This window comes from Podarcis erhardii (assembly GCF_964252035.2).
Source record: "Podarcis erhardii genome assembly, chromosome: 6".
NCBI lineage: Eukaryota > Metazoa > Chordata > Lepidosauria > Squamata > Lacertidae > Podarcis > Podarcis erhardii.
In genome coordinates this window covers 28913777-28941326 of record NC_138510.1, presented here as the reverse complement: position 1 = coordinate 28941326, position 27550 = coordinate 28913777, and the positions used below count along the sequence as shown (strand labels likewise).

The 27550-nt window shown below is 44.2% G+C and overlaps 1 protein-coding gene across 5 annotated transcripts in view; it reads left to right on the top strand.

The window, feature by feature from the left end:
* The window catches only part of TP53INP2 (tumor protein p53 inducible nuclear protein 2), a 33244-nt gene extending 6034 nt beyond the window's left edge, over window positions 1-27210 (top strand). For 2 of the 5 annotated variants that reach the window (XM_081866810.1, XM_081866811.1), the window contains exons 2-4: window positions 11186-11547; window positions 21390-21735; window positions 23107-27210. In XM_081866810.1, coding sequence (XP_081722936.1) covers window positions 11424-11547; window positions 21390-21735; window positions 23107-23356 — 720 coding nt within the window. In that variant the 5' untranslated portion in view covers window positions 11186-11423 and the 3' untranslated portion in view covers window positions 23357-27210. Of the gene's footprint in view, window positions 1-8044; window positions 8282-11185; window positions 11548-21389; window positions 21736-23106 lie in introns of those variants that run through there. The other 3 variants (XM_081866809.1, XM_081866813.1, XM_081866812.1) reach the window with 3 other exon arrangements.
* Window positions 27211-27550: the final 340 nt, after the last annotated feature.

Sequence of the window (27550 nt, the reverse complement as noted above, 5' to 3'; positions counted from 1 at the left end):
GCCAGAATTTTTTTAATAGACTGGTGCCATATTTTAATCCTGGCCCTGGAGGATCAAAATCACATTTGAGTGTGATCTGCTCTCCTTTGGGACTAAACCGATATCTCATAAAGCTTAACATTTGACTTTCAAATTTAACATTTGACTTTCAAACATATTGGTCAAAGCACTGATATTCATTTGGGCATGCAGTTTCATCCTATTTTTGCAGTTATGCTACACACACACACACACACACACACACACACGTGTGTATATATGTGTACACACACACACTATAAATATGGCAAATGGATAAACCATAAGCCAATGGCACAACCTTCCAAGAGATAGAGGAGGCCTTGAAGAGCATCCCATTGGCACTGACAGCAAGTAATTATGTTGCATTTCCATTGGGGTAGAGAAGGAAAAAGCACACAGTACCCGACTGGACTCAGAATTCAAATACCTTGTCCTGTCAACACAAGGATTTTGGTTTGTACTCCCCACCCAGTTTGCGTGCACCCATTTCCCCCTCCCCAAATCTGCTCCAGATCGTTAGGGAAACTCCCAGAACAGATTTAGGGAGCACTGAAAGGCAGGAGATGGGGAGAACATTATGTTGTGCAAACAAAAATCCTTGCCTTAGCACTATGCTGGATTCAGGATCCAGAGAATCTCAGATTTTTTGTTTTGGTTTTCATCTTCTTCACCTTCTTCAAGTTCCTAGCCCTCATGGCTTTGAATGTATGTTTGAACATATGTAGGAGGTGTTTATTGACAGTCAGGAGTTTTGCTGAACAAGATTTCCAAAGGATGGAGGCCAGGCTTTATGTTCAGCATAGCTTTTCACCCATTTCCTAAATTATGCAATATAGCAAAATTTGAAAATAAAACTTATTTTGGCAAGAATTATACAAATTACCTTGCTTTGTATCATTTACCTAGTATACATCTTTATGTTGCATATTATATTATATACAGTATAATAATTTCATACATTATAATAATTGCTATATTATATATAGTATAATAATGATTCATTATTTATGTGTTTGTTTTTCTTTGTGAACAGGATGAACAATTAACATTATCCTCTTTTCTACTCAGTCACAGGGCAGTGTGTACTTCGTCATAACTTTTTTTTTTGAAACTTTATCTCCCCAGGCAACCTAAACCTGTACACACATAGAAATTCTGAAATGTATAATTTTTATGCAGTTCAGCCTTTCGGGGTGCAGAATTTAGGTTCCTTAGGCAGTTCCCTCCCCGCAAAAAGTACTGTATTATTGCAAAGTACACACAGTCCTGGTAACAAGAAGTAAGATGATGTTATGGTGTGTGTTTATTTTCCCTTTGTGAAAACATGAACAGTTACCATCCAGTGCAAAGGATGTGCAAAAATGCAATCCCTGTGCATTGTAAAACAGAGTAAGGAAATTATTGTTAACTAGGGCTAAGCTAGATTCCATCTATGCCAATAGCATCTCAAGCTTCCTTCCCAGTACATTTCCGAGCACAGTTCAAATTGTTGGTGCTGACCTTTAAAGCCCTAAACGGCCCCAGCCCAGTATACCTGAAGGAGTGTCTCCACCCCAATCATTCAGCCTGGACACTGAGGTCCAGCTCCAAGGGCCTTCTGGTAGTTCCCTCACTGCGAGAAGTGAGGTTACAGGGAACCAGGCAGAGGGCCTTCTCGGTAGTGGTGCCAACCCTGTGGAATGCCCTCCCATCAAATGTCAAAGAAATAAACAACTAGCTGCCTTTTAGAAGACATCTGAAGGCAGCCCTGTTTAGGGAAGTTTTTAATGTTTGACGCTTTATTGTGCTTTTAATATTCTGTTGGGAACAGCCCATAGTGGCTGGGGAAACCCAGCCAGATGGGCAGGGTATTATTATTATTATTATTATTATTATTATTATTATTATTAACAACAACAACAACAACAACAACAACAACAACTTTTTGATAGGAAACACCAGCTGATATTGCATTCTCACCGCCCTTTGCATATTGCAGCATTTCCCAAATTACTGTAACCGGGACATGCACAGCCCCAGTTAAAACAGGAGGCACACTTCAGTCTTGGATCTAAAAAGGTTTGCTTTTAGAATACATAAGAATAAAAATTACCCACCCTTTAGGGATGAGGGAGTTTTGGGCTTCTAGGTGTTCTAGGTTCCCATCATCCCTGTCTATTGACCCATGAGGATTAACTCTTATTACAAGAGATGTCCCTGAATGTTCTTCCCCCAGCAGAGGCTGTGTGGAAATCTTCCAGTTAAACACTGGGAGAAAAAGCCCTCTGATAGCTGTTCAACAGAAGAACAGAGTACCTCACTGTGCGTTAGCAGTTTCTCCCATGCATTGTTTGGCAGTGACCACCCTGTGGCAAGAAGCTGAGATTACCAGGAGTCTTTGTCGGTGAATGGGGAGGGGCAGTTACACACAAAAGGTTGATTCCCCCAGCAGAGCTTGGTGGCACCAGCCATCTCTTCCTTTGTGCTGGAGGAGGGGGTTGGAAAGGCCTTTGCCGCCTGAAAGTGTAATCCCCTCTCACTGTGAGCAGATGGCCCCTGCTAGGCTTACTGGCATACAGTCTGAGCTGCATCATGTCACTTTCTTATTTATACGAAGGGGGGAGGGAGAAGCGGGGGCAGGGAGGTCATTCAGTTACCCCCTATTTCCCACATTATGCTGGGCCAAACTGCTGCAGAACTGGGTCACATCAAGACACACAGGATACAACATCCCAGCATGCTTTGCTCAGTAGTGAGTACCTCTTCAAGTCCCACTGCAATTTTTTTCTCCCCCGGTCACATTTCCTACTTTTCTCTCAGTTCCCAAAGCAAGTAAGGCTTGCCAACTCCCACTGTTTAAAAGGTATTACTGAGATATTCAAGAGAGGTCTGGCATAACGTAATGGTTAAAGCAGTAATTCTGTGCACACTTAATTATTTTCAAGTGAGATCTGCAAGAATATGTTGTAGCGTGGGGAGCTTCTGATCCGTGTTCAAGCCAGCCAGTGATGTCTGCCTCTCCTCATCCCTTGCCCCACTGGGATATTCTGTTCCATTCTAGTCTCCCTCTCCAACCCCAATGCTCACAAGATAGGACAGGGTGCCACCACTGAGAAGACCCTTGCTCCTCTGATCACCCACCTTTCTGGAGGTGGCAAGGGCACCCAAAGGAAAGCCTTACTTGGTGGTTTCAGTACATGGGGAGGTTATTATACATTAGGGAGCAAAACTGCTCTAAAGATGTCTAGGAGGGATAAGTCACTTAGAAACAGTGCCTATAAATGCCAAACAGTACTCTTGCTTTAAAAGCTTTGGTTAATAAAATCAATAGAACTACTAGCCTTCTGTGTGTTTATAGAAGGGCTTTAAAGATGGGTCAGAGTGGTGCAGATTCTGTTCACAGTTCAGTCATTTAGGAGGATGTTGTGAAAAAAGAGCTGGTGAAATTTCAGGGCTATGTTGCTGGACATTTCATGATGTAATCCTGTGAACTTCTGCTATGGGCATCTGCCATCATATTTACTACCCTGAAAGTCAGCTTGGATTATTGATGGTTTTTAGTGCCTTTTCTGCGAAGGGAATTAGCCACAAAGGTAAGAAAGAGGAAAAGAATTTATTAGTAGTGCACCTTTCATGGACATACACCAAACATTGGGCACAAGTCTTTAGCTAGGATAGCTCATTGGGTAGAGCATGAAACTCTTAATCTCAGAGTTTATGGGTTTGAGCCCCACATCGGGCAAAAGATGAATAAATATAGATGCAAATTTAGAAATAATGTCTATAATTTAAATAGAAATTCAGTGCATCTTACCATAGTTGGGGATGGGGGAGAAATTTGATTCAGTTCACATTTAAAGCCAAATTTATCAAATTGAGTTTTTGATTCAATTTTGATGGTCTGAGAACTGAAACATAGCCATCCTTTGAAAATTGCATTTATCCGAATTTTGTGATCCAGTTCTCCAACCGACCAGGGTTTTTTAAAAAATGCCTATATTAGGTAAAAGTGTGCATAAAAATGAATATATATGTGTGAAAATAAGATACAAAATGCATTACATTAGGAGAAATTGCTTGCAAAAAAAGTATACATTAGTCAAAACGATATACAAAAATGTTTTCATCTAGAGAAATTTGCACTAAAATAACTAAGAATTTTCACGAGGATTTTTAAGAAATCAAATAAAATTTGCAAATTGCTGCAGAAACATGGAGAACCAAGTTTAAGATTGGAACCCTGAGGAACTGAGAGGATGGCAATGGTCAGATTCTTCCACCCTTAACTTAAGGCTTTGTGAACAGGTGATCTGTGTACCAGCAGCTCAAGAGCTGTTGATGGGCAGCTTCAGGGGCCCTGCTCTCCCTCCTTACAGTTCCATTTCTTTAAACCACACTTGGAGGGCACCTGCAAATAGAGGACTCCCCTCTGTAAGGTAGGACATGCGGGCTCTCTCGCGCGCTCTCTCTGAATCATGCCCACAGCATGTGGCTATTCTGGTGGTTCTGAGTCAGTGAAATCTGGGCCTCTGTATTCTGTTTACCGAGCAGTTCAACGAGGCTAATCGTTTCTTGCTTCATTACACCCCCTGCCAGGAGCCTAGTTCTATAACTGAAGTTACCCCTGCGGTGTTATGCCTTGCAGGGTTGGTGTCTCACCCACTGTATAAATGAGTTAATCGGATAACTAGATCAAATAACATACATTCATACTAATCTGATCTCACCCATGAAATTCAAGAGGTCCTGCAGATTTACACTCTGGCTAGTATAAAACAAAGCAATGGCCTGTGTGGTCAGAAACAGATAGAAATTTTGTTCATTTCATTTTCTGCCAAGAATGGCAGACCAGACCATGTTTTTTAGCTCAATAGTAGGAATTGATTTATATAAACTCTTTGATAATTCAAATATTGTGGTTGTGTAAAAATGTATATAATGAAAGGTTGCCAAACACAGATGGTATGGTCAGAAGCACACTGTATATTTAAATCAAATGTAAAGCACCTTTATGACACTTGGGCTTCTCCCACACTAACTTTGAACAGACAGAGAATAAGGCAGTGTGGGCCGCACAACTTGATTTTCCACTAGGAAGTGGATGATGTAGAGATGTGTTTGGTCCATACTGTAGCCTTTCCGAATTGTGGATTGTACTGTGGGAGGTGAAGAAAGAGCTGAAAGATGATGCTGAAATTCGTGATGGGTTGGGAGGAGAGATGACTGTGGCCTCTCCAGTTTCAACCGATGCAACTCTTTTTGCCCCATGAGAAGCTCTTGAAAAAGTATTTGAATAAGTAGATGCTAGGCTCTTTGGTTTCAGCAAAGGAAGTGTCAGAATATTCCAATAGAGGATTATTCAGGGATGGAATCTTGTTTACCCATTTTACCCAGAGTGCACAATGCACATGCAACACATCCATTGCAAAAGGCATGGGGGCATGTCTTGATTTCGATGGTCTTTTCTTTTTCCAAACCTGATTAGGGAGGTTTGTGATACCATGCAAAATCATTTTGTGCACACAGTGCATTATTTGATAATTAAGACTACGACAGGCCAATCCAGGGATGAGGAAAAGTTGAGGTGTGCAACAAACAATGCATAGGCAGGAAAAAGAATACGTACTGAGTATCAGGATCTTTGCAAGTGAGTGAAATACTCGCCCCCCCCCCCCAAGTTAGGATATAACCCATATAATTTGTAAAACTGGAATCCTATATATCAAAGGTAGAGAACCTTAGGCCACATGCACACCAAACTGGATGGATCAGTTTTGATCCAGCAACATCTCTGATAGCTAGTGGCTTCATGATATAAAGCAAACCTCCCCCAATTTGGCATCCTTCCTCCGGAAGCTTTGGATTACACCCCCCCCCATCAGTCCCAGGAAGCATGGCCAATGGTCTGGCATGATGGTGTTGTAGTCCAAAAGTTCTTGGAGGGAAAGCCAATTCTTCCATCTCTCATAATCAGGCAGCCTCTCATTACTTTGCAGAGATTACATTTCCCCCAGATGAACATCCCACCCCCTTAAATATCCTTTCCCTTCTTGCTTCTGTGATAAGGGAATGGCAAGATACAGGCAATGTCTTATCATGGGCAGACCTGCCAGCCGGAAGCCCCTCAAATATTCCCTGTGCTCTCTGGATGAACTGCTGTCTCCCTGACCCCCACCTCCTGTGTATTTTCCATCTGCATTGCTCACATTTCCTGTTCTCAGCTGTCTCAGTTCTTTGCAACATGAACATACACTCCCCTCCCACTCCCTCCCCCGGCCCCACACAATCCTCTTTTCAATGTCACTAATGTGACTGAATTTCAGGATGGATTTGCTGATTGGTTGAAAGGCAGAAAATCCATCATTGTCCCCCCTAAGAGCACAGCTGAGCTTGTTTGTGAAGGACTCTGCTCAAGGCTGGAGCTGAGTGGGCTTTGAAAGGAGCCCGGAGCATTCAGGAACGAAGTGCAGGGCTCACATTAGATCCCAGCATTTGTGCTAACAGCAACTTGCCAGCACCACAATTATTTTTTTAAGTCCCCTTGCTGGTTTTCACATAGTTCTATCAGTAATTCTGTTGCAAGGTGGAATACAGACAGAAAACGCAGTACTACAATGAGAATTATAAAAAGATCAGTTTCATTCATTCATTCATTGCATTTATATCCTATCTTTTTCTCCAAGGAGCTCAAGGTGCCATACATGCCTCTGCCCCTCCTGATTTAATTCTTACAACAATCCTGTGAGGTGGATTAGGCTGAGATGCAGTGACTAGCTCAAGGTCACCCGGTGAGCTTCATGGCTGAGTGGGGATCTTAACTCTGGTTTCCCCAAGCCTAATCCAGCACTCTAAACACTGGACCACACTGGCTCTTATATCAGTAAGAACCAGTTGGCAAAGACTCTCAGGTGTGATATCTACTTTATTTAAATGTTGTTGATGGAAAGTTCTGGTGGACTCAAAAGCTTGCTTGTCATTTTGCAGTGTTTTGGTTGGTCATAATAAAGTGGCTTCAAAAATTTTAAACACCGCAATTTCATCCTTAGCCATTTGTGCAAATGTAACCTATCCCTTCCTCTGCTTAGTTTATTTGGTGGGTTCTGTTGGGGGGAGATCTTATTTATTTGGCATGCAAGAGACTGGCAGATATTAGCAGCAGCAGCACTGCTGTGAAATAAGTGGTGTGCTTCATCCCTGCCTGTCCCTGCTCCACCTCACCAGAGCTTCTATCTTAGCTTAGTGACAGATAAGACACTGTTGCTTACCAGAAGGAAAAGGGAGAGAGAACGAGGTGGTGAGGATGTCAGCATGGTGCAAACACACCAGCAGTGCCACTAGATTGGCTCCGCCAGTGCATTTACACTGTGCTGACCTCCTCACTGCCTTCCGCTCCACATCCTGAAAGATGACGTGACCCACCTGCTGGGAAGCTGGAATAGCAGCTCTGCTCTACCCCATGAGCCACTTCCAGTGGGATCTACTTTGTTTCTAATTAGACCCCCAAGATTCACTGAGAGAGTGCCTGGTGCAAAAGACATACATTAAATAATTATGAGTCCAGGACTTTGTTTTGAGTACTGGAACCAAACAGAGTTCACAGTCCTTCCACCCAAACACCCATTCCAGTTTACCCCCAATCTTTCTTCATTTCAAGTAGTATAATTTCAGGCGGAGAGGGATGATTCTGTTGCTTTTGCTGTCAAACAATTCATAAACATAATTCCTCGCACATCTACTGCAAATGATTAGAGATTGACCAGCAGGTCCCAATGTAACAGAAGCTCACCACTGCAAAAGGCAATGAGCTCAAGCAAATTCCATTGAAATAAGTCAGGCACATTTCTAAGGAAACAAATACAGTCCCAGCTATATGCTGTGTATGAATGCCAACTTACTTGTCTCACAGACCTCTGAGATAAACTACCCTACCAGGCTTCTCCTGTGCTGCCTGCCATGCCTACAGGATCCATCCATTGGTGCCAAGTTGTATATGTGTTTGCTGCCATCATAATGGCTTCCACTGCAGCTCCTTGCCTAGGTAATTGCAGCAAGCCATCACTGTCGTGTATAGGCCCCAAAAGGCATTGAACTAAAGGCTCTGGATAGGAAAGGGGTCATTATGAAGGAGGAAGGAGCAACCATCTGCCTTTGAGCCAAATCATAGTCCTTTGCAAATCCAATTGGACAGAATCAGTGGGATGTGGCGAGATAACTTCTATAGTTAGGCAGAGGGGATGGAGGAAAACCAGGAGAAAAAGGCATCAATTCAATAAGATGTGGGGCAAGTATTAACCTATTTGGAAAGCTGTCAGGATGTATTGACACTTCTGGTTGGGAAATCACATTCCACCAGCTGTGTTTTCCCTGGATTGACGTTTGCTCTGATTTAGCACTAAAGAGCAGGGCTTTTTCCTGGGAAAAGAGTGGGGTAAGGGCAAGGGTAAAACTAGTGCCTCTGAACTTCATTTGCTGGGGAACATGAGTGTGGAGAGTGCTGATGTGTTCAGGTGCTGTTTGTGGGCTTCCAATATGTATCTGGTTGGCTGCTGTGAGAACAGGACACTGAGCTAGATGGGTCTTTGGCCTGATCCAACAGAGCATTTATGTTCTTTGATATGCAGGGAAAGGAACCGTATAGCATAATGGAGTAAGTAGGTTCATCCCCGAAGTCCCTAATTGAAAGCTTTCCTGGGCACATAAAAAGGCCTTAAGGCTAGCCTCCATGGGCAACAGAGTTGGGGAAAGATAATGTGATATAGTAGGGTTCTGAATTCAAATCACTGCTCGGCCACTCGCTCTCTTCTAGTCTAACCTACGTCACAGGATTGTTGTGGCAACAACATAGGAGCACTTTGTTCCTCCATGAAAATGCTGTTTTCTATGGTCTTGAGACTTCCAGCAGATCCCTCATGGGGTGGTTGCATGTCAGATTGATTTGCTATAGCCCTGCCCACGGTCTGACCAGACAGCGCTTTGTAATAAGTGGGTGCAGTTATTAGTGATGCATTGTGCTGATTAAATAGGCTGCGCTGATTAATGGAAGCCCTTTGCTGTAGGAACAGATGGAAGCTGAGCAGATAAAGGCAAAGTGATAGGAAGGAATTTCTCTGACAAACAAATCCAAATGTTCCCTCTTCTAAAGGATTATTGGAGATCCGATCCATCACAGTCTAAGATCCCAAAAGAAAAACTGGATCTTGATGTCTCTCCTCTGGTTCTGGATGAATGTGCTGCCAGTTTTCAAATACTTAAAAAGACAAAAGGGTGGAATCTACACACATATAAAAAACGCTGTGAAAATGCTTTTTTGAAAAAAAAAAGTTTTGAAAAATACATTGAATTTGGCAAAGTTCACTGTTGCCATCTAGTGTCACATTTGTGTGTAGCGCTTTACAGCACATTTAAAACGTTTTATTTGCAGCTGTATAGCTGAGTCCAAGAAAGTAAGCTATTTACCTCATTCACTGAGTTTTGACAAGTTAAGAGCCAGCATAGCACAGGGTTTAAGAATATTGGATAGTATTCTGCAACATGTGCTTGGCATAATAATAGTGTACTGGGCGGTGCATTTATTCTGCTTTATTAACAGTCCTTCTGATGCTTCTTAATGCTACCAGTTATGCTGTCCAGATGGACTATACTGCAGCAAAAGCAAGCCATGAAAACCAGAGCATTTGTTCTTGGGCTGGGGTATGGGTTGTCCTCCTTTAGTTGTGCTATAGCCCCTACAGCAATAATGTGGTGGATTTGAAGAAGCATCACAGAACAAACCAAAGCTAGGCTGAGGGGAGCTGACTGGCCCAAGACCACCCAGTGAGCTTCATGGCTGAGTGGAGATCTGAACCATAGTCTCCCAGGGCCTAATTCAGCACTCTTAACAGCTACACCACACTGGCTCTCCTATAGCTCATATGGCTCTTGTACAGCTACTCCCATGGCATCAAGAGCACAAATCCTCATGACTGTGCAATGAAAAGGAAGACTGAACGGCATCTTTAGTTACAAGATGAATTACACTGGAGCAAGGGAATGGCAGTGTTGTGCCAAATGGTTTAGAGGAATGGTGGGCTTTGGGGAAGGATTTAAAGAAAGGGAAAGAGCATCACAGAGGTGTTCAGGAATGCTATATCATGGGGGCAGCAAGGGAGAAAGTGCAAAGTCTTTGGAGGGAGCAAGAAACCTCCTAAGATGGTGAGGGATGGAAGAGCTGGAGGAACAAAGATCTTAGGCAGGGATATATCTGAATATAAATGAACCATGCCACCTATCTCCCACTGCTGTGGTCGGGGGAATATGGAAAGCGGCGGTTGTCTGAGCTGTGACAGGCACACACAGAAACTCACACAATGGTGATCTACTTTTCCTTACAGTATTCCTGACTGGTGCTTAGCACATGCACCACAAGGCTTAGGGCAGGGGTCAGCAAAGTTTTTGTGGCTTGGGCTGGTTTATGGTTCCACAGACGCCGCGGTGGGCCGGAGTGCGCATGCACGCATGCACAAACGCCATTTCCGGCGCTCCTTCCGGCATGGAGGAGTTGTGCGGAGCTTCCTGCAGCCAATGGGAAGCCAGCCAGTGTTGCAGAAGGTGGTCCCCGCTCTGCTCTGCACTGGTTTAGTGCAGCGCACGGGAGCCAACAGAGCAGGTGGCCGGGGTCCCTGAACAGGTGGTGGGGGTTCGTGGGCTGGTTAAATTTTCCCCAAGGGCCACTTGTGGCCCATGGGCCTTAGGTTGCCAACCCCTGGCTTAGGGCCTCCTTCGCCCACCTGGTGCCCCCGCCAGCTAGCTGGGGCTGGTGGGAGTTGGCATCCAAAACATCTGGGTTGGCATAAGAGAAGCCACACTTGTTTTCTTTGCCTGCATGTGAGGGGAAGTAGGTTAACCGTAATCAAAGTGAACAGGCTACTCCTTGCCTGGGGCACCCTGTAGGGTGAGAGAACTCAACTCAGCCGTCTTGCAAGGCGTTTATTTCTATAGTAAAAGTGAGGAAGGCCCAGCAGGCAGCCCAGTGGGAATGCAGTTGAGAAGGCACTATGTGTAGGAGGCAGAATAAAGAGAAATGGCCGTGATGAATTGGGATGACGGTTCATGCAAGGGTTCCCTTCTCACCCTTCCTCCAGGCCATCTGAGTTCCTCGTGACTCCATCAGTGTTTGGCCTGAATGAATTTTCCCTTTCTTTGGCAGGCCTTTGCACTGAAGCCAAGTGAAGAACCTTATGATTGCACTATCTACGTAACTCAACTCAGATAAGACTCCGCTTAGGAAAACAAGCAGCTCCCGCCCTTGGCAAGGAATCCATCCACCCAACACTCCCCAACTCGTGCTCCTGCCTCCACACCAGCTTCCACACGCTCAAGCCAGCGCCTACAAACTCATCCCCACCTTTCGTTCCCAAGTCCACCTCTGAAATAATTCTCCAGCCATGTTCCAGCGCTTCACCAGCCTCTTCTTCAGTGACAGCAGCGCACCTGAGGACCTTGTGGAACCTAAGCCGTTTGTCTCTAAAGAGGAAGAAGAAGATGGGTGGCTCATTATTGATCTTCCAGGTGAGAAATATGAGAGGGAATGATCAGGGTCAACCTAGAACGGGTGCTGGGGCAGGGCACCTCTGGCCCTCCAGATGTTGCTGAACTTCAACTACCATCATCCCTGGACGTTGGCCATGCTTGCTGGGGCTGATGAGAGTTATAGTTCATCAACATCTAGAGCAGGGTTTCCCCAGCCTTGGGTCTCCAGCTGTTTTGGGACTACAATTCCCATCATCCCTGGCCACTTTGTCCTGCTAGCTAGGGAAGATGGGGGTTGTAGTCCAAAAACAACTGGAGACCCTGATCTAGAGGGCCAATGGTTCCCTATCCCTGACTTAAGAGCCATAACTCTCAAACTGGAGAATTGAGGAGTTGTGGTTTGTTGCTACTAGATAATAGAGCTCCTTCCTGAGGGCTAGCAGCTCAGCTTTCTTCAACGATAAGCAGTTGTTTCTGTGGGAAGAGCAGTGTCAGTGTGTGAAGGATCTGAAGCTCAGTCTGGACAAGATTTGCCTGTGGGGCAGGACTGGCCAGGAAGGGGTAGAAAGAGGCCACCAGTCCTGAGCAGGAGGTGTGGGGAGCCTCCAGGCCCCTATTCGCAGGCGCCATGAAGGAGCCATGGAAAGAGGTTGTGGCTGGGGTCAGTACCATTTAGGTGTGTGGTTGCCTAGTGGCTAGAGTCCTCTCCAAACAAGTTTGAAGTCTGTCCCAGCCTCCCTCTTTGCAGCTTACCATTTGTGTTTGCATTTTTCCAATTCTCTCCCACGAAATAATACTGGGTGGTATTCAACTATGTTTTACTCAGAATAGACCCACTGAAATTAATGGGCCAAGCTTAGTCATGTTCATTACTTTAAATGGGTCTACTCTGAGTAGAGCTTAGCTGACTGCTACCCCTAACTCGTACTCTGTCTTCTTCCTTCCCCTGTTTCTTATTGTCTCACACCCACATAGTCTCTGCTTCTTCAAACCTTCAACGCTGAGCACTAAAACTAGAACTCAGCTGTAAGCTGAGCTACCCTTGGCTTTGGTAGTGTTTCCCAAAATTCAGATCAGTTTGCAAAAGGCAGTTTAAGAGGTTCTACAAAAAGGCAGAACTTTCTAAGTAGTTTTGGTTCTCTAGGTTTTGGAATGAAAGGTGTTACTGTGCCCTCCATGGATCAGGGGATAACTGAAAAATTTCTAAACACACACACACACACACACACACACACATACACACACACACACGATGAGAAGGTCATGCGGCTAACTACAGCTGGAGACCAAATTCTGGACTGCATGGACCTTTGCTATGGCCTAGCAAAGTGAATGTATCCTCATTTTGGCTACACTACCTAGGGTGGAAGGTGCTTCTGTTCTGCCTGGAAGTCACAGCTACCTGCAGATGCCGGAGTGTCTCACAAACCTGGTTCTGAATAAGACACTCAGGTGTATAGTGCCAATTTTCAACCAAGCTAGAACTCTTGTAGCTCTATGAGTCAGTTATCTTGCCTGTTGCCTGTCTTTTCCTGCTCCGGTGATGCAGCAACCCAGCTGCTTGTCCTTCTTCTCCAACTATCCTGGCCTTATTGGTTGCATGATACAGCAGCAAACAAGGGAAGGAAAGCAGGCATCTGGGCAGTTGCTTTTCCCTTGGGCTCATCTTATGCAACAAACACAAAACTCCCTAGCTGGCTATTCCTGACTTATCCTGTTCCCAACTTAGCATGTATTTCTCTCTCAGTGCTGAGCCCGTTCTATATGCCTAAAATGGAAGCAGAGAGAAAGAATGAGTTAAGGGTTGGCAGCCAAGTGCAGCCAGCAGATTAGCTCTGCCTTTTGCAGGCAGATCCAGGCTCCAGGGCGGATCTCAGCTGGCGAGTGAGCTACCTCCTTGCTCATCACAGAACAATTGTGATAGAGGCTATCCTTGCCATTAGGGAGCCTTGGCTTTAGGCTGGCTATAATTTTGCTCTGATCTTGTGTTCAGGATTCAGTTGTGCCATTGTTCCCAATCCATACTCTAATTCCCAGTCCTGGCAATAGCAGCACTTGCAAGAGCTTCACACAGCAAATGCCCTGTCCTTCCAGTGAATGGGCTGGCACCAATGAATGAATCCACCAGGCTGATTTCATAAAATCTGAAAGCATCACGTTATCTTTCTTGAAGTCAAACTGCAGTCAGCATTTTTATTTTTGAGCACACGCTTTATGCTAAAAAAGCCACAAGTACTTGTTATTTGGTGATGGAATAGCTGGAGACATTTTCTTCCTAGCGGCTGAAAGTATTTTTCTCTCTCCGTCCTTCCTTCTTTTTAAGTGATGAGGTCTATTTATAAGCATCTTCTACCTTGATTGAATGCAGCCTGGCTGTAGTTCTTTATTGATTCCTTAATACAGTGGAACCTCGGGTTACCTACTGTCCTCCTTACGAACGCTTCAGGTAATGAGCTCTGCTAACCTGGAAGTAGATGCTCCTGGTTGCCAACTCTGCCCTGAGATGCGAGCGGAAGTCACGTGCCGGCAACACAGCAGCAGCGGGAGGCCACATTAGCGACAGCGTGCCTCATGTTAAGAATGGTTTTGGGTTAAGAACGGAATGAATTAAGTTCGTAACCGGAGGTACCACTGTATATAAACAAAATACACAGAAGTGTCAAACTTCCATTCATGAAACCTGATTCTACATCTACAGCATACTAAATGAAAGTTGATCCATTTGGGCAAATGAAGGACTGCCCCACCAACCCAGTGGAGGAGGAACCTTCTCCGGCACCCGGGGTGGGGCAGCCCATATGGAGTGCACATGTGCGGCATTTCGTGTGTGCGCAGTCTGTACGGAATGCTGCACATGCACACTCCGTATGGGCTGCCGCTTACATGGTGTCCATATGGGCTGCTGCACGAGCAACATCCCATACGGAATGCACATGTGTGGTATCCTGTACGGACGCCGCGTGAGTGGCACCTATACGGATTGTGCATGCCGTCAGCTGCTCTACAGCTGAGGGGAGGCAGGGGCCATCTTGTCACCCCCCCACACCGAGTGGCACACGGGGCGACCCGCCCCCTCCACCCCCTTCCTCCGCCCCTGCACCAACCTCAGTCTGCCCTCAGACAGCCCCACCTGCCTAACTTCTTGCTTACAACCAGTCCAAGGGATAGCACTGCCTGTATCTCCTTCTCCTTAGTCTCAAGTGTTGCCCTTGTAGAATTCAGCAGGAACAAGGACAGGGGGAAAAGAAGAATTATTTGGCGGTGCCTGTTATTGGCTCTGGCTCTCCCTAGTATTTATCTCCCTGCTTTCTGCCCTATCAGCCTTCTTCATAGGCTCCAGCTTTGTGTTACCAGCTTTTGAATCCATCTCTGTGGCTGTTCCTTTAAAACTGGATTGATCTGGAGCAGCTAGCAGGTGATCATGTTTAACTTTAGCTGCTGGTTTTTGCATAGGAGTCATGGAAAACAGCTTTTTCTGAAAGCAATTCTTTCCAATACTTTTCTAGGAGAACCTTGTACTTTCTTTTATTTTAAAAAAGATTGGCTTGATATTGTTGATAACTCACATGACATACCACTTTTAAAGAATCAGTGCTAATTCAAGGTCTCCTTTACCAAATCCAAAGAAGTTTATTCAAAACCTACTCCCAAGTATGTGTGCTTAAGGCTACATCCTTCGTTTTGAAGGTTTTCGTGGGTGCCTAGCTGCTAGTTTCTCAGGCAAGTGAAAGCTCCTCCATCTTAGTCACTGATTTTTGCCTTTGCCATTTTGCTGAGCGGAAGTCAGATGACTCAGCACCCAGTGGCAACCAATCTATGACCCTTTTTGCTTGCAAATTTAGCAGAGAGAACCCAAGTAAACAATGCTCTGCGTCACACAGATCCACCCTTTTCTGTTCCTGCTGACAATCCATTGCCATGTGGGGGGAAAAACATCCACCAGGCTCATGCTTGTGTTACAGATATTTTTAGATAGCCTAAGAGGGAGCTAAGAATAAAGCTACCTATCAGTTGGAAAGCAAGCCCTGTTTGTTATGTCCTCAAAATGCTTTTTGCCTGGCATTTGGAGATTGCCTGAGGGTCCCTGCAGACTGAGGTGTTTTGTTTTGTTTTACAGGTGTACTTTCAATATGTCATTGACACAATAATAGTGCATTAGTGGTGGATTGACTTGACTATCCGCACATCGTTTTGATTTACCAGTTGTTCTGTGATGTTTTCCCCAGTGTTGCTGCATTATAGCCAAATGAAAGGGCACTCTTGTGTAACAAAAGTGAGACAAAAAATCCCACTGATTAAACCTGGCAGGTGCTCTCCCACTGAGCTATGGTCATCCCTCAATGTGTGAATGTTGAGTTAAGGGACAGGAAGAGCATTTCTCTTCTCCTAGTTCACTGAACAGCAATAATGAACATGTGGGCATAAATCTGACTGTATTCAGTTAGGATTACTCTCTGAGTGGGTTTAACATTCTATCCTTGATAATCTGAAAAGGCTTCGCTAGGTCTCCTCCTTTCTCAAAGCTTTACAGTGATCAGAAACTCAGCTTCTCTTTTTGCTCATCCTCTCTCAGCTTCCACAGCCCAGACTAATAACAAAACAAGGCTGTCCCAAGACATTTGCTCCACACCAAGAAAAACACAATTACCTTGGAAAACCACATCTAGCAATACTGCCGGGCAACAGATGCCGCAACACCGATTTCAGCTTTACTTCCTGTCCTCACCTTTACTGGATGCAGTGCAACTTGTTGCACACAGAGAGCGAACAAAAGAGGCTGGCCATATTTGAGTGAGAAATACATCTGGTGTATTCATTCGTTGCATGCTTTGAATACAAAGGTGCCTAGTGCAGAGAAGGAAGGCCTGGCTAGGAAACTGAGATGTGGTGCACAGGAGAAGGTGGAGAAGCAGAGAAAGCTAGCCATGATGGCTGGGGTTGATGGGAGTTGGAGTCCCAGCTACATTTGAAGTGCCTTAGGTTTCCTTTATCTGATCTAGAGCCATAGGAGCCAACTCCTAGGGACCGTGGGAGCTTTGGCCCCCACAATAAAATATTTGAAGGGGCAGGCCCCCACAAAGTTGATGGACATTCCCATTCAAACGGGGGGTGTGCACTGCATCATGTGATTGATTATGTGGGATGGGGCTTACCTGGGCCCCCCACAATATTTTATTCAAGTTGACACCCCTGTCTTAAAGCACAGCTTAATCTGAACCAGGGTTTGGCCTGGTTTTAGAAATAAGCAGGCCTCTGGGAGGAGAAGCAACATGGTGTCATTGCCTTATAACACAAGTTAATGACGGTCAGTCTGTGCACATCAGGGATTAGGAGAGAGAGAGAGAAAATTTCTGAGGTAGAGGATGTAGCTTCTAGCCTTGACTGATATTCCACACTGCTATAAAATAGAAGAAAGGAATAGGACTGGGCCTGCCATTAGACATAGCGAAGGGGACACCTCAGGCAGTAGATGCTGGGGTGGTGGGCAGTGGTGGCCAGGGGTTAGAGGGCAGAGCTGTGTGTGCCACTCCATGCAGCCTACCCCCTAACTAGTCTGCTGCTCTCAGGTGCGGTGAAGGATGCTGTCCCATTGCCTGAGTCTTGATGCCGAAATCAGAGCCTTAATTCAAGATCTCTCCGTGAGCACTTAACCATGGGTACCCTTTTCTCCAACTTCTTAACTGCTATGCTGTATGCTGGTACCTCGGGTTACAGATGCTTCAGGTTACAGACACTTCAGGTTACAAAATCCGCTAACCCAGAAATAGTGCCTCGGGTTAAGAACTTTGCTTCAGGATGAGATCAGAAATTGTGCTGCGTCAGCAGCGGGAAGCCTCATTAGCTAAAGTGGTACCTCAGGTTAAGAACAGTTTCCGGTTAAGAACAGACCTCTAGAACGAATTAAGTTCTTAACCCAAGGTACCACTGTATTCTTCCAATTAGCCCATTTTGTTGACAATGATGTTGTTAGCAAAAGTTGGCATGACCAGCAGGATTAGTGAGACTGATGGGCACATCAGGAAAATGCTTGAAGGAAAACAGTTTCTTTAATTTGTCTAGATTAGGGGCACATTTTGAAACTTTTAACACAACAACCCCACTTTTTTCTTTTTCCCTTTGTTTCAAAAATCTAAAAATACTTCAGTTCAAGGGGTGGGGGACCTGTGGTCCAGCAGATGCTGTTAGGCTCCAGCTCCTGTCAGTCCCAGGCAGTACAGTGAATGGTTAGGGATAATGGGAGTTGTAGTCCAGCAACATCTAAAAGGCTGCAGATTCTCCACTCCTGCTTTAATAACACTTAGCATGTTTGTTGGTATTTTGATCTCTGTGTTCATTCAGCTACACACCCTGCCAAGAAGCGATGCTGTTTACATTTTCTTTTCTTTTTTAAGATCCTGCATTCCTCCTGTCAATCAGGGCTAATTATTGCCACCTTCTTCCTGGTACTGGAATTGCACAAGCCCTAACCAAGGCCCCTGCTGAACTTCCACCTTCCACTGAATTATATCTTTGGTGATGAGCTAATACTGTCTAGATTGAGTAACATCCTATGAGACACAGGGCCAGTCAGCTGGACCAATGAGATGCAGCCGTGTTGCCAAATGTTTGAGAATTCTTGCACATATGCATGAATAAGGGGCATCCATAAGAGGAATGAGACACTTTGCATTCTCGTACTGAAATATACAAGATTTTCTCACAACAAGCTACCCCCAACTTGGCAACTCTGCAAAACTGTGTGTGCGTGTGCGCGTGTGCGCCAGGGTTTTAAAAACTATTAAAACTATTTTTCCCCATGGTCAGTCCTCAATTAACCTTCAAACAATGGATCTCCCAAGTAACCTTTAACTTTAAAGTAGCTCCGGGGAGCTCTGATTTTGATCAGAGGAGTTGCTCTGTTAATTGACCTCTCTAGAGGGCCAAATAGAAGCTGGATAGAGAGACATTGTGTTTTTCTCCTAGCAGAGCTAATAGCAGCTTGGGGGTGATTTAGAAGAGGGAAACTGCACAGGGAAAAGGGTTAAACACATGTTCCTCCAGTGCAACTGCTAATCTAAACTGGATGGACCTACAACATCATTCAAGTAGCATCCCCACCCCCCAAAAAAGTTTGGACATCCACTCACAGATCCGACATATGATGTCATTTTGGCCCTCTAACCCATTTTGCAGCCCTTAGGCAGTACCTCCCCACATATCTAATAATAGTGCCAGATCCAGTGTCAGAGGGAATGATATCCAGTGTGGGGAGGCTAACTCAGGTCTGTCACAAACACTTTGCAGGCATGCCTTTTGACATTTTGGTCATATTCTGTGAGATGACCTAGGATAGCCAGAGTAACTCACATTGGCAGAAAGAAAGAAAGAAAGAAAGAAAGAAAGAAAGAAAGAAAGAAAGGAGCTTGTATAGGGTCACATCTACCAATACATTCAAAAGACTTTAACAGTTATGGCTCCCACCCCCCAAATAATAATAATAATAATAATAATAATAATAATAATAATAATTCATGGGAGTCTTAGTTTGTTAAAGGTGTCAAGATTTATTAGGAGACAACTCAAGGAGCTACAATTCCCAGCACCTTTAACAAACTGGAGCTGCCAGGATTTTTTAAGATGCCTGTTAAACTGACATAAGAGTGCTTTAAATGTATGGTATGATTGTGACCTAAGGCCCACTAAAATGAATGTTATTTGCATATTTTGCCATATTTTGAAGAGCAAAAAAGAGGACACATTTGCCGGCTTCTACTTTTAACTATGGATCACTGTGACTCTCATTTTACATACCCATGGAAAAGAGGATGTGTCCTGGAAAAAGAGGACATATGGCAACCTCAATTTGCACAGGAGCACACATTAATCTATGTATGTGATACACATTATCATCAATGTAAACTTTGATGGATAATGTAAGTTAAAACATGGGTCCCTGCTTGGTTTATGTTTCAAGCAGAGGAGGCAATAGAGAAAGGTAGAGGCAAGGGTAACAGGAGATGAATATGTGCAAATATGTTTCTGTGTGCTGATACAGGTTGCATGAATGCAGCGCTTGTGCGAAGGAAATGCCCCACCTTTTCCCCCTGCATGCCCTGCGAAGCATCTCCTAAGGATCAGGGTACCCCCAGGGAAGGCCTGGGATGTGGAGTCTGCATGGGAGAATCGGATGCTGGTAGCTTGTGCTTACTGCTCTCCCAACTTGATGGACCTTCATGGTATTCTATTGCTCATCACTGGTCTATGAGCTTCTCCGTGGCTATTTTTTAAAGCCAGTTTCCCGTAAGCTAGTGGGAAGTTGCAGAACATGTTCTCCACATTCTCTGAAGGTTGTGCATTTGCAGAACAGGTTACAACAGTGTCCGAGTTACAACATCCAAAGTGTGACGCTGCTGCTGTCTTCTTGACTAGGCTGTTGCTTCATATTACGGCCCCTAGTGGTTAGCCCGTTGCCAAGTTTCCTGAGTATGCCAATGTCCCCTTAATTATGACAGCAGGAAGCAATGATTTGTTGTGCCCCTCGTGAACTAGTGAGTTCTCTCCATAGTGATTGGCAGTTGCTCTGCATTCCAGCTCTACAGATTTTAGTACCCAGACCTGCTTTGCTTTTCCTCCTTTACCTGGAGGTTAGAGATATGTTTTTCTCGCTTTCCCATAATATGAGAACCCAATGAAGCAGAAAGTTGGAAGATTTAGGATAGACAAAAGGAAGTCCTGGTGGATAATTGTGCTCACTCAAGTGGGCAATATTGGTGCTAAAATTGTGTGTGTGTGTGTGTGTGTGTGTGTGTGTGTCAGTGGGACTTGGTGGCACATCACTGTGTGTAGGGTTGTTGTCTTAATGTCAAATGGAGCATTTCTGTTTTCCCTCTGCCCAGTCACTGTGTCTGGATTTGGATCTGTTGGGATAGATTGGAAAGGGAGATGAACTGGTGAGGTCTCTTTCTTCTATCCTTCTCCACTAGGGATGCCATCTGTTCCAGCCTGCCTGTTTCTTGTACCTTATTTATTGTTTTGCCATCCATTTCATTCTTCTGTTACTTCTTTTCTTTCTTCTTTTGAACCAGTAATTCCTTTTAAATATGCATACATTTAAATATATTAGCACATGTGGGTATGATATGTCTGGTTTTCACCATCTTGGGAGAGCTAGGCTACTCTTACTATTTGGCAACGCTCTTTGTAGCTCCACGTTCCTCTGGCGCTTTGATAACCCACCGTGGGAGGACTTCCTTGCTTTGCTTGTGGGTCGTCACTCTTGTTGATTCCCCCTCCTTCAACCAGCATGGTGGCTCACACTTTTGCAAGGCAAGACTGTGTGTACAAGCAACCCAAAGCGTCTCTTGGGGGCCGCCATGTTTTTAGGAGCATTGACGTGGCAACAGACACTCTGAGAGGAGCACCTCCAGGTTCCCTGCCGTTGTTGCAAAGGATGCTGGGAAACTAATCTCAGATGGGGTGCAGCTGCAGTTGCAAGTGCTGCTGGGGCTCACCGCTTGGGTGGCAAGGCGCAGCTACCTGGGGTGGCAAAACATCTTGAGCCAGCCCTGACTCCTCAGGGAAGGTTTTGGGATGAATTACAAAAATGCCTTTGGGGTGTCATTTGTACTAATAATGCCCCCTTTCTCTTCTCCCTCCCTCACCCCTTCCTTCCCATCCATTGTATATTGAATGTGTGTGCCACCTCTCCCCTCTTAATCCTCTCCCCACCCCTGCACTGCCTTGCACAACCCTTGCATGGCTTTGAACAACGGTAACTACCTTTTTTTTTTTTTTTGGCTTTGGTTTTGAATTTTTTTAATTATTATTTTTGCTGTCGTTGCTCTTGTTCTGGCTGTCCTCCCGTTTTTGTGTGGGTGGTGACTCTTGTTGTCTCTCATTAGATAGTTACGCTTCAGCCTCCAGTAAGGAGCGGCGGGTAGGTGAGAAGGATTCTGTTTGTGCTTCTCGTTGCCGCCGTGGGTCCCCTCCACCTACCACGTCTTCGCCCCACTCCCTCAGTGACTGTGTCAGCAGGTCCATGCCCTCTCAGCCTGACCCCTGCTTGATGGACGAGAGTTGGTTTGTTACCCCTCCCCCCTGTTTTACTGCAGAAGGTCCTGACCCCGTCAGCATGGAGAGCAACCCCATGGAGGACCTTTTGATTGAACATCCCAGTATGTCCGTCTATGTCACCAGCAGCAGCATCATTGTGGAAAGGGAGAATCCTGAGGAGCACATCCCTGAAGGGTAAGCTCAGATCTTTCAGGGAAATGGGCCAAGACATTGGCTACTAAGAACAACCTCACCCACTATCAGATTTCATTACCATAATAATAATAAAATTTATTTAGGCAAATGAGTCTTCACTAACAATCTGGGATCATTCTAAAATTAATTCATTAACTGTTGAAGAGCATATACAAATAGTGTCCAAAGTAACAATTGCCACAATGTTTAGAAATATAGATGTCCATGAAATTAAGTATTGTGTGGGTGGTGCTGTGGTCTAAACCATTGAGCCTTTTTGGGCTTGCTGATCAGAAGGTTGCTGGTTCGAATCTGCGCGACGGGGTGAGCTCCTGTTGCTCTGTCGGAGCTTCTGCCAGCCTAGCAGTTCAAAAGCATACCAGTGCAAGTAGATAAATAGGTACTGCTGTGGCGGGAAGGTAAACGGTGTTTCTGTGCGCTCTGGCTTCTGTCACAGTGTCCCGTTGTGCCAGAAGCAGTTTAGTCATCCTGGCCACATGACCTGGAAAGTTGTCTGTGGACAAATGCCGGCTCCCTCGGCCTGAAAGCAAGATGAGTGCCGCACCCCATGGTCACCTTTGACTGGACTTAACCATCCAGGGGTCCTTTACCTTTACCTTTTTTTACCTGTGTGGAAAAAAATAGTGTCCCCCCCTGCTCATAATACTATGTGAGAGAGGGGGTTATTGGTTTTTTGTTTTATTATGTATTTTGTGTTCTTATTCTGCATTTTTCTACTGTAAACTGCCCTGGTATGAAGGGTGGTATACAAATTTAATAAATAAGAATAACTCAGGAACATCCACTGAAGCAGAATGTTGATGAGTTCTGTACTTGTGCCTTTTCTACTTCCTCCATCATTGAACATGACAACTTCATTTTAAAAGAATTGGGTGTGTTATTCTTGCATCTGACTGTTTTGATGTTGTAAATGCAAATGCATTCAAATATAGCTGATTTCCTACACACACTTTTTTTATTATTTAAGCGACTAAGGTGTAGAAATAGTCCTGAGACCTGGAGGATGGCAGTGAAGCTCATATGTTTCCACCATGTATACAGTGTAATGTGTAACATGTTCAAATGCACAGACAGTTCATTCCATCCCTATCCCTGCAGAGAGGAGGGAGATCGCATGAATTGTCTCTGCATACAACTGGTTCCATGTTTTTTGGCAGGCGCATTGGGAGGGCAAAACTATTTCTGCTTCCCCGCTACACTTATGAGTGGACTGCTTTTGATAGCTTTGATGAAGAAGGCCTTCTGCAACTGTAGGGGAAGTCTTCTGAGAACTGTAGGTCCTCTCAAGTAGGCCTAATCCTGTCAAGAGCCTTGAACCACCCTGAGTCTTGTGTACCTTTGTTTCTGCAGTGAGGTACCTGAACGCCGTTTGCAGCGTCATGCCCCTCACCACTCCACCTCTCTTGCCACCAAGGCCGCCATCTTGGAGAAGGTCAACCAAGTGCGTCGGATTCAGAGGGCAAAGCAGCTGTCGGAGAAGCACAAGTTCAGTCAGAAAGTCATGCAGCGGCAGAACCGCACCAGAGAGTGCCGCCCGCGACGGGCCAAACACCAAGGCAGCTTTGTCTACCAGCCATGCCAGCGCCGATACAACTACTAAGCTACTTCAGGAAGTCTACACTGTGGGGCATTATCCTTTTAACTTTCAGCTTCACCAGTTCCTCACAATGCTTTCTTCAGCCAAGAGGGTCATCTTCGTCCATTTTCTGAAATAAACCCACTCCCCTCACCCCTTTGAGAAAACCTCCTACATTCTTCCTGAACTGGCAACGTTCAATAGTTGTTCTTTTGTGGGCTTTTCATGGGCTTTATATCTCCACCCCACACCCCTTTTTCAGCAAGAAATACATTTTCTGATCTACAGCTTCCTTTTCTTTTTGGGTTTAATCTTCCCCATTCCCATCCCTCCATCCACGAGCGTGGATTTTGATTTGGATCTGAAGGTGAGAGAAACCCAACATGACCCAGTAAAATGTCCCAGTAATTAGGCTGCAGGTCTATTTTGAAACTCCAATGTGGGTTGTTGTTGTTTTTAAAGAAGTGTTGGAGAAATAAGCATGCCTCTTAGTTACCAAGAAAGGCCATTTATCTCTGGTTATATTCTTGGTCACCAAGCGGCATGAAATCACACACTGGTTATTGTAGAAATGACCAGTGTTAGACTAATTGGTGCTTCCAGTGAATATATCACATTTCAATTTCTTTCCAGTGAGTTACGTACATAGTAGGGCCAAATGGCCTTGTCATTTCCTTTGGTCCCTTGTTGTTGCACTAGGGAGCCTATGACATCAGTGCCTTTCTTTATGACATCACACTCTCTACAGTGTGGTGTCACAAATTGAGATACCAGGTTCATGTGCAAACTGGAACACAAAAATAACAAATAAACCAAACAAGTCCCAATGGAACTACTTAAAACTATATCTTATGACAGATGTCTTTCCTTTAAAAATACACAAATTGCATATTTGTTCCTTTCACTGGGCTGATGTAGTGGCTAGTCATGAGGCATTCTGGCATATCCTTAATTTTACTGGGGCTGTAAGACCCATGAAAATCTATGGGAGTTTTGCCATTGACTTCAAATAGAAGATGGATTGTGTCTGAATCTTCAGTTCAGTAGTGTCATGTGATGTGAAATGGACCCTTTGAAAGTTCATTTTGAGCAGCTGTAACTGCCAGCAGTGGTTTGTCGGTGCTGCAGAGGTTCACAGATATTGAAAGGTCAAGCTTGTATTAACGTTGTTTTTTATCACACATGGCCTTTTTGAAATGCAGTGGGCTCTTCCTCCCTCTGATTACTTGCATAAAAGCTATCCTAGTTTTTCTTGCAATATCATTCATGGCCCCATAACTTCATGAGCAAGTGTTTAAACCCATGTGTACAGATCACAGTTGGATGTGGTACGTTTTAGAAGGACATCCGTATGTGTGTAAGTGTAAAATAACCTCTAAAAAGGAAAAAAACCAACACATTTTAAAATCCTAAATTTGCATCTTTACCCCATGCATTTTTTCCTGAGGCTGATCATGGCAAACTTCCTCTAATGAAAATATTTCCTTGTCCTAAGGAAGGAAATTATTAAAAGTAATCTGAATAAAATAAAAACAGACGTTTGACAGAGACTCTTGTTCTGAGGACTTTTATCAGGTTGAGTTCTAAGGGCACCAACCAGATAAGTCCATGACAATTGCTTTCAATGGGAAACAGATATGTAAATAGTCGCATTTCTTCCATTGATTTCAGTGGGATGGTAGGCTCATGCCTTAATATTATGTTTAGTGGGGAAACATCATTTTTCGATCCTTGCCAACAGCAGAGCACTTCATATTCATTCATGTTATCTTATTCTGGTGTTGATGCTAATGCCAAGGACCTCAGCAAAGAAAGGGGCTTACACATAATTTTAGAGGTAATAAAGTATGTTGGAGGAAGTAATGAAGGATGTTAGATAAGAGATTGAATGAGGCTGGAGGGATGAAGTAAGTAGGTCAAAGACAGAAGGTAAAATAAAGTGTCCTATGCACACTTTCTCGAGAGTAAGCACCACTGAATTCAGTGGATACATAGGTTCAGGCTGTGTGTCAGTGAAGAAGGTATCTGAAGTTGTTGACCAGGTGTAAGCCAAAGACATGTAGGTCTGGACCCTGGAGAGTAGAATGAATACCCTCTAGAGAACAGCATGAGTACCCACACTTTGAAGAAAGTCTTTTACAATCTAGAGCACCCAATAAACATAGATTATGAGAATAAATAGCTTTGATTCGGTAGCCAGATGCATGGAGGAGGTCTCCCCTGATCAAGACCATTTCAGGAATAACTGGGTTTCACTCTAATTATTTTAGACAAGCATTGTCCTGTTAAAAACAATCCCATATGAAATGCCTGCAGCAAAACTGTAATTTTTAAAACATTTGTACTGTATTCTTATTCATTTCCCCACCCACCCCTTCTATCAAGTTAATCACAGTGTTCACATCCTGATTATGGTCACAATGACCATTGATTCTTAAACACTTGCTCAGTCTGGTTGAGATCTGCAATTTTCTGTCATATTTAATCTGTACTGAGCTTAGGAATTTCCTATATAAAACCTCATAATGATCATTTGGTACTGTCTATATATACCCTACATTTTAAAAAATAAGGTTGATACATGTTTAGAATAAGAAAGTAAATTATGTACTGAAACTCAGCTGAAAGGGGAAAAAGGTAGCATTTCAGTGCTGTGGTTTTATAGGGTTGCCATACTTCAAAAAGTGAAAAGTTGTTGAGCAACCCTAGGTTTTAGAACCACCCACCCCTTATACTGTATAATATCACATTCTGCATGTGTTTCAAAAATGGCTTTCCATGTGAAATTTGGAGAAGGGGGGCTGCTATTGAAGAAATATAAGCCTAAAGCCTCTTGGCTAAGGGAATTAGCTGTGTGGTCCTGGGGGTCCTGGGCTGTGTTTCTAAAGTCAATAGCTTTATATTCACATGACACAACTGAACGGAAGATTTCCATCTGAGCTCAAATCAGACTAAAATTGTCTTCCACCTACCCGATACTGGCACTATACCTTGGCAGAACAGCATAGTAGAAATCCAGCTTTGTTAGCCATGTCAATGTTGGGAAAGTTGCCCCTATTGAATGTCTGCCTGTTCCACTGCTGTCAGATGAGCAAAAAAAAAAAGTCACCCTAAATGTTTTTCCAAAATTTAAACTACTCATCCAAACAGATGTTGGAAACTTACATTTACTATACATTTGACCTGCTGGCGAAGAAGGTAAATAAAGACCAGATCTCACCCTAAAATGTTGACTTCTTCCTGTTCTTCTGCAATTCCCACCTGCATTTGCCTATTTGCTGTCTTCATGACTCTTGAAGAGCTGGTGTTCATCACCTTGTCCTTATGAAATTGATGGCAAAACCCCCGTATAGGATCAGCCTTTGTGCCTTTTAACTGCTGCTGAAGAGGCATCAGTTTCAGCCAGTTATTGGTACAGAGGACTTGGCAAGCACCTTAACAAGGGCAGAACCTCAAAACTTGGTTGCTGGCATCCCTTGTCACCAGCTGCATGTTACCTCCAGGAGTAGCAGTTGAGAAAGACATGCCAAAATCCTGGTTCTTCATTTCTGAAGATAACACTAGACAGTTGCCCAAATTCCGTTTTATGTGTGAGTGCTAACACTTCCGCAGAAAGCCGTGGGGCCGACCTATCAGATAGAGAATGTCAAAGCTAATTGATTTAATTTTAGTTCTGGGGCAAATGCACTTGACCTGGAACTGAAAGCAGAGCAATTCAATTTATGACTGATTCTTCCACTTCTCCTTTAACTTACCAGGAAGGCGATAGAGCTGGCAGGCCTGAGCATGAGTCCTATGTACCTGTATGGTGGTGGCCACAGATTATGTTGGTTTCATTTGTGTCTGATTAAAATAGGGAGATTAACACTTTCTCTAAACTTGTGAAGTGTTTACATCTTTTTGCCTCTGTCACGTCACATTAAATGCCTTTTACCACTATAGCAGCTCTTGAACAAATCAAGGTGGTTTATTTGAAGAGCTGAAACACATTGGGGGGTGGGGGGCAGGGAGTGCAAATTCAATGAGTTTTGCATGTGGGAATTATCACACAAATGCCCAGATCCGCTTTGAATCTGACAATTCAAAGATATTGAAAGCTGCATCTTGAATGTGATAATTTAATATGGAACATTAGGGGTTAATTTTGGGGTGGATTTTGTATGTTGATGAGTCTATATAGCTTAATATTCAAATTTTGGAAATAAGACTTTTGACATC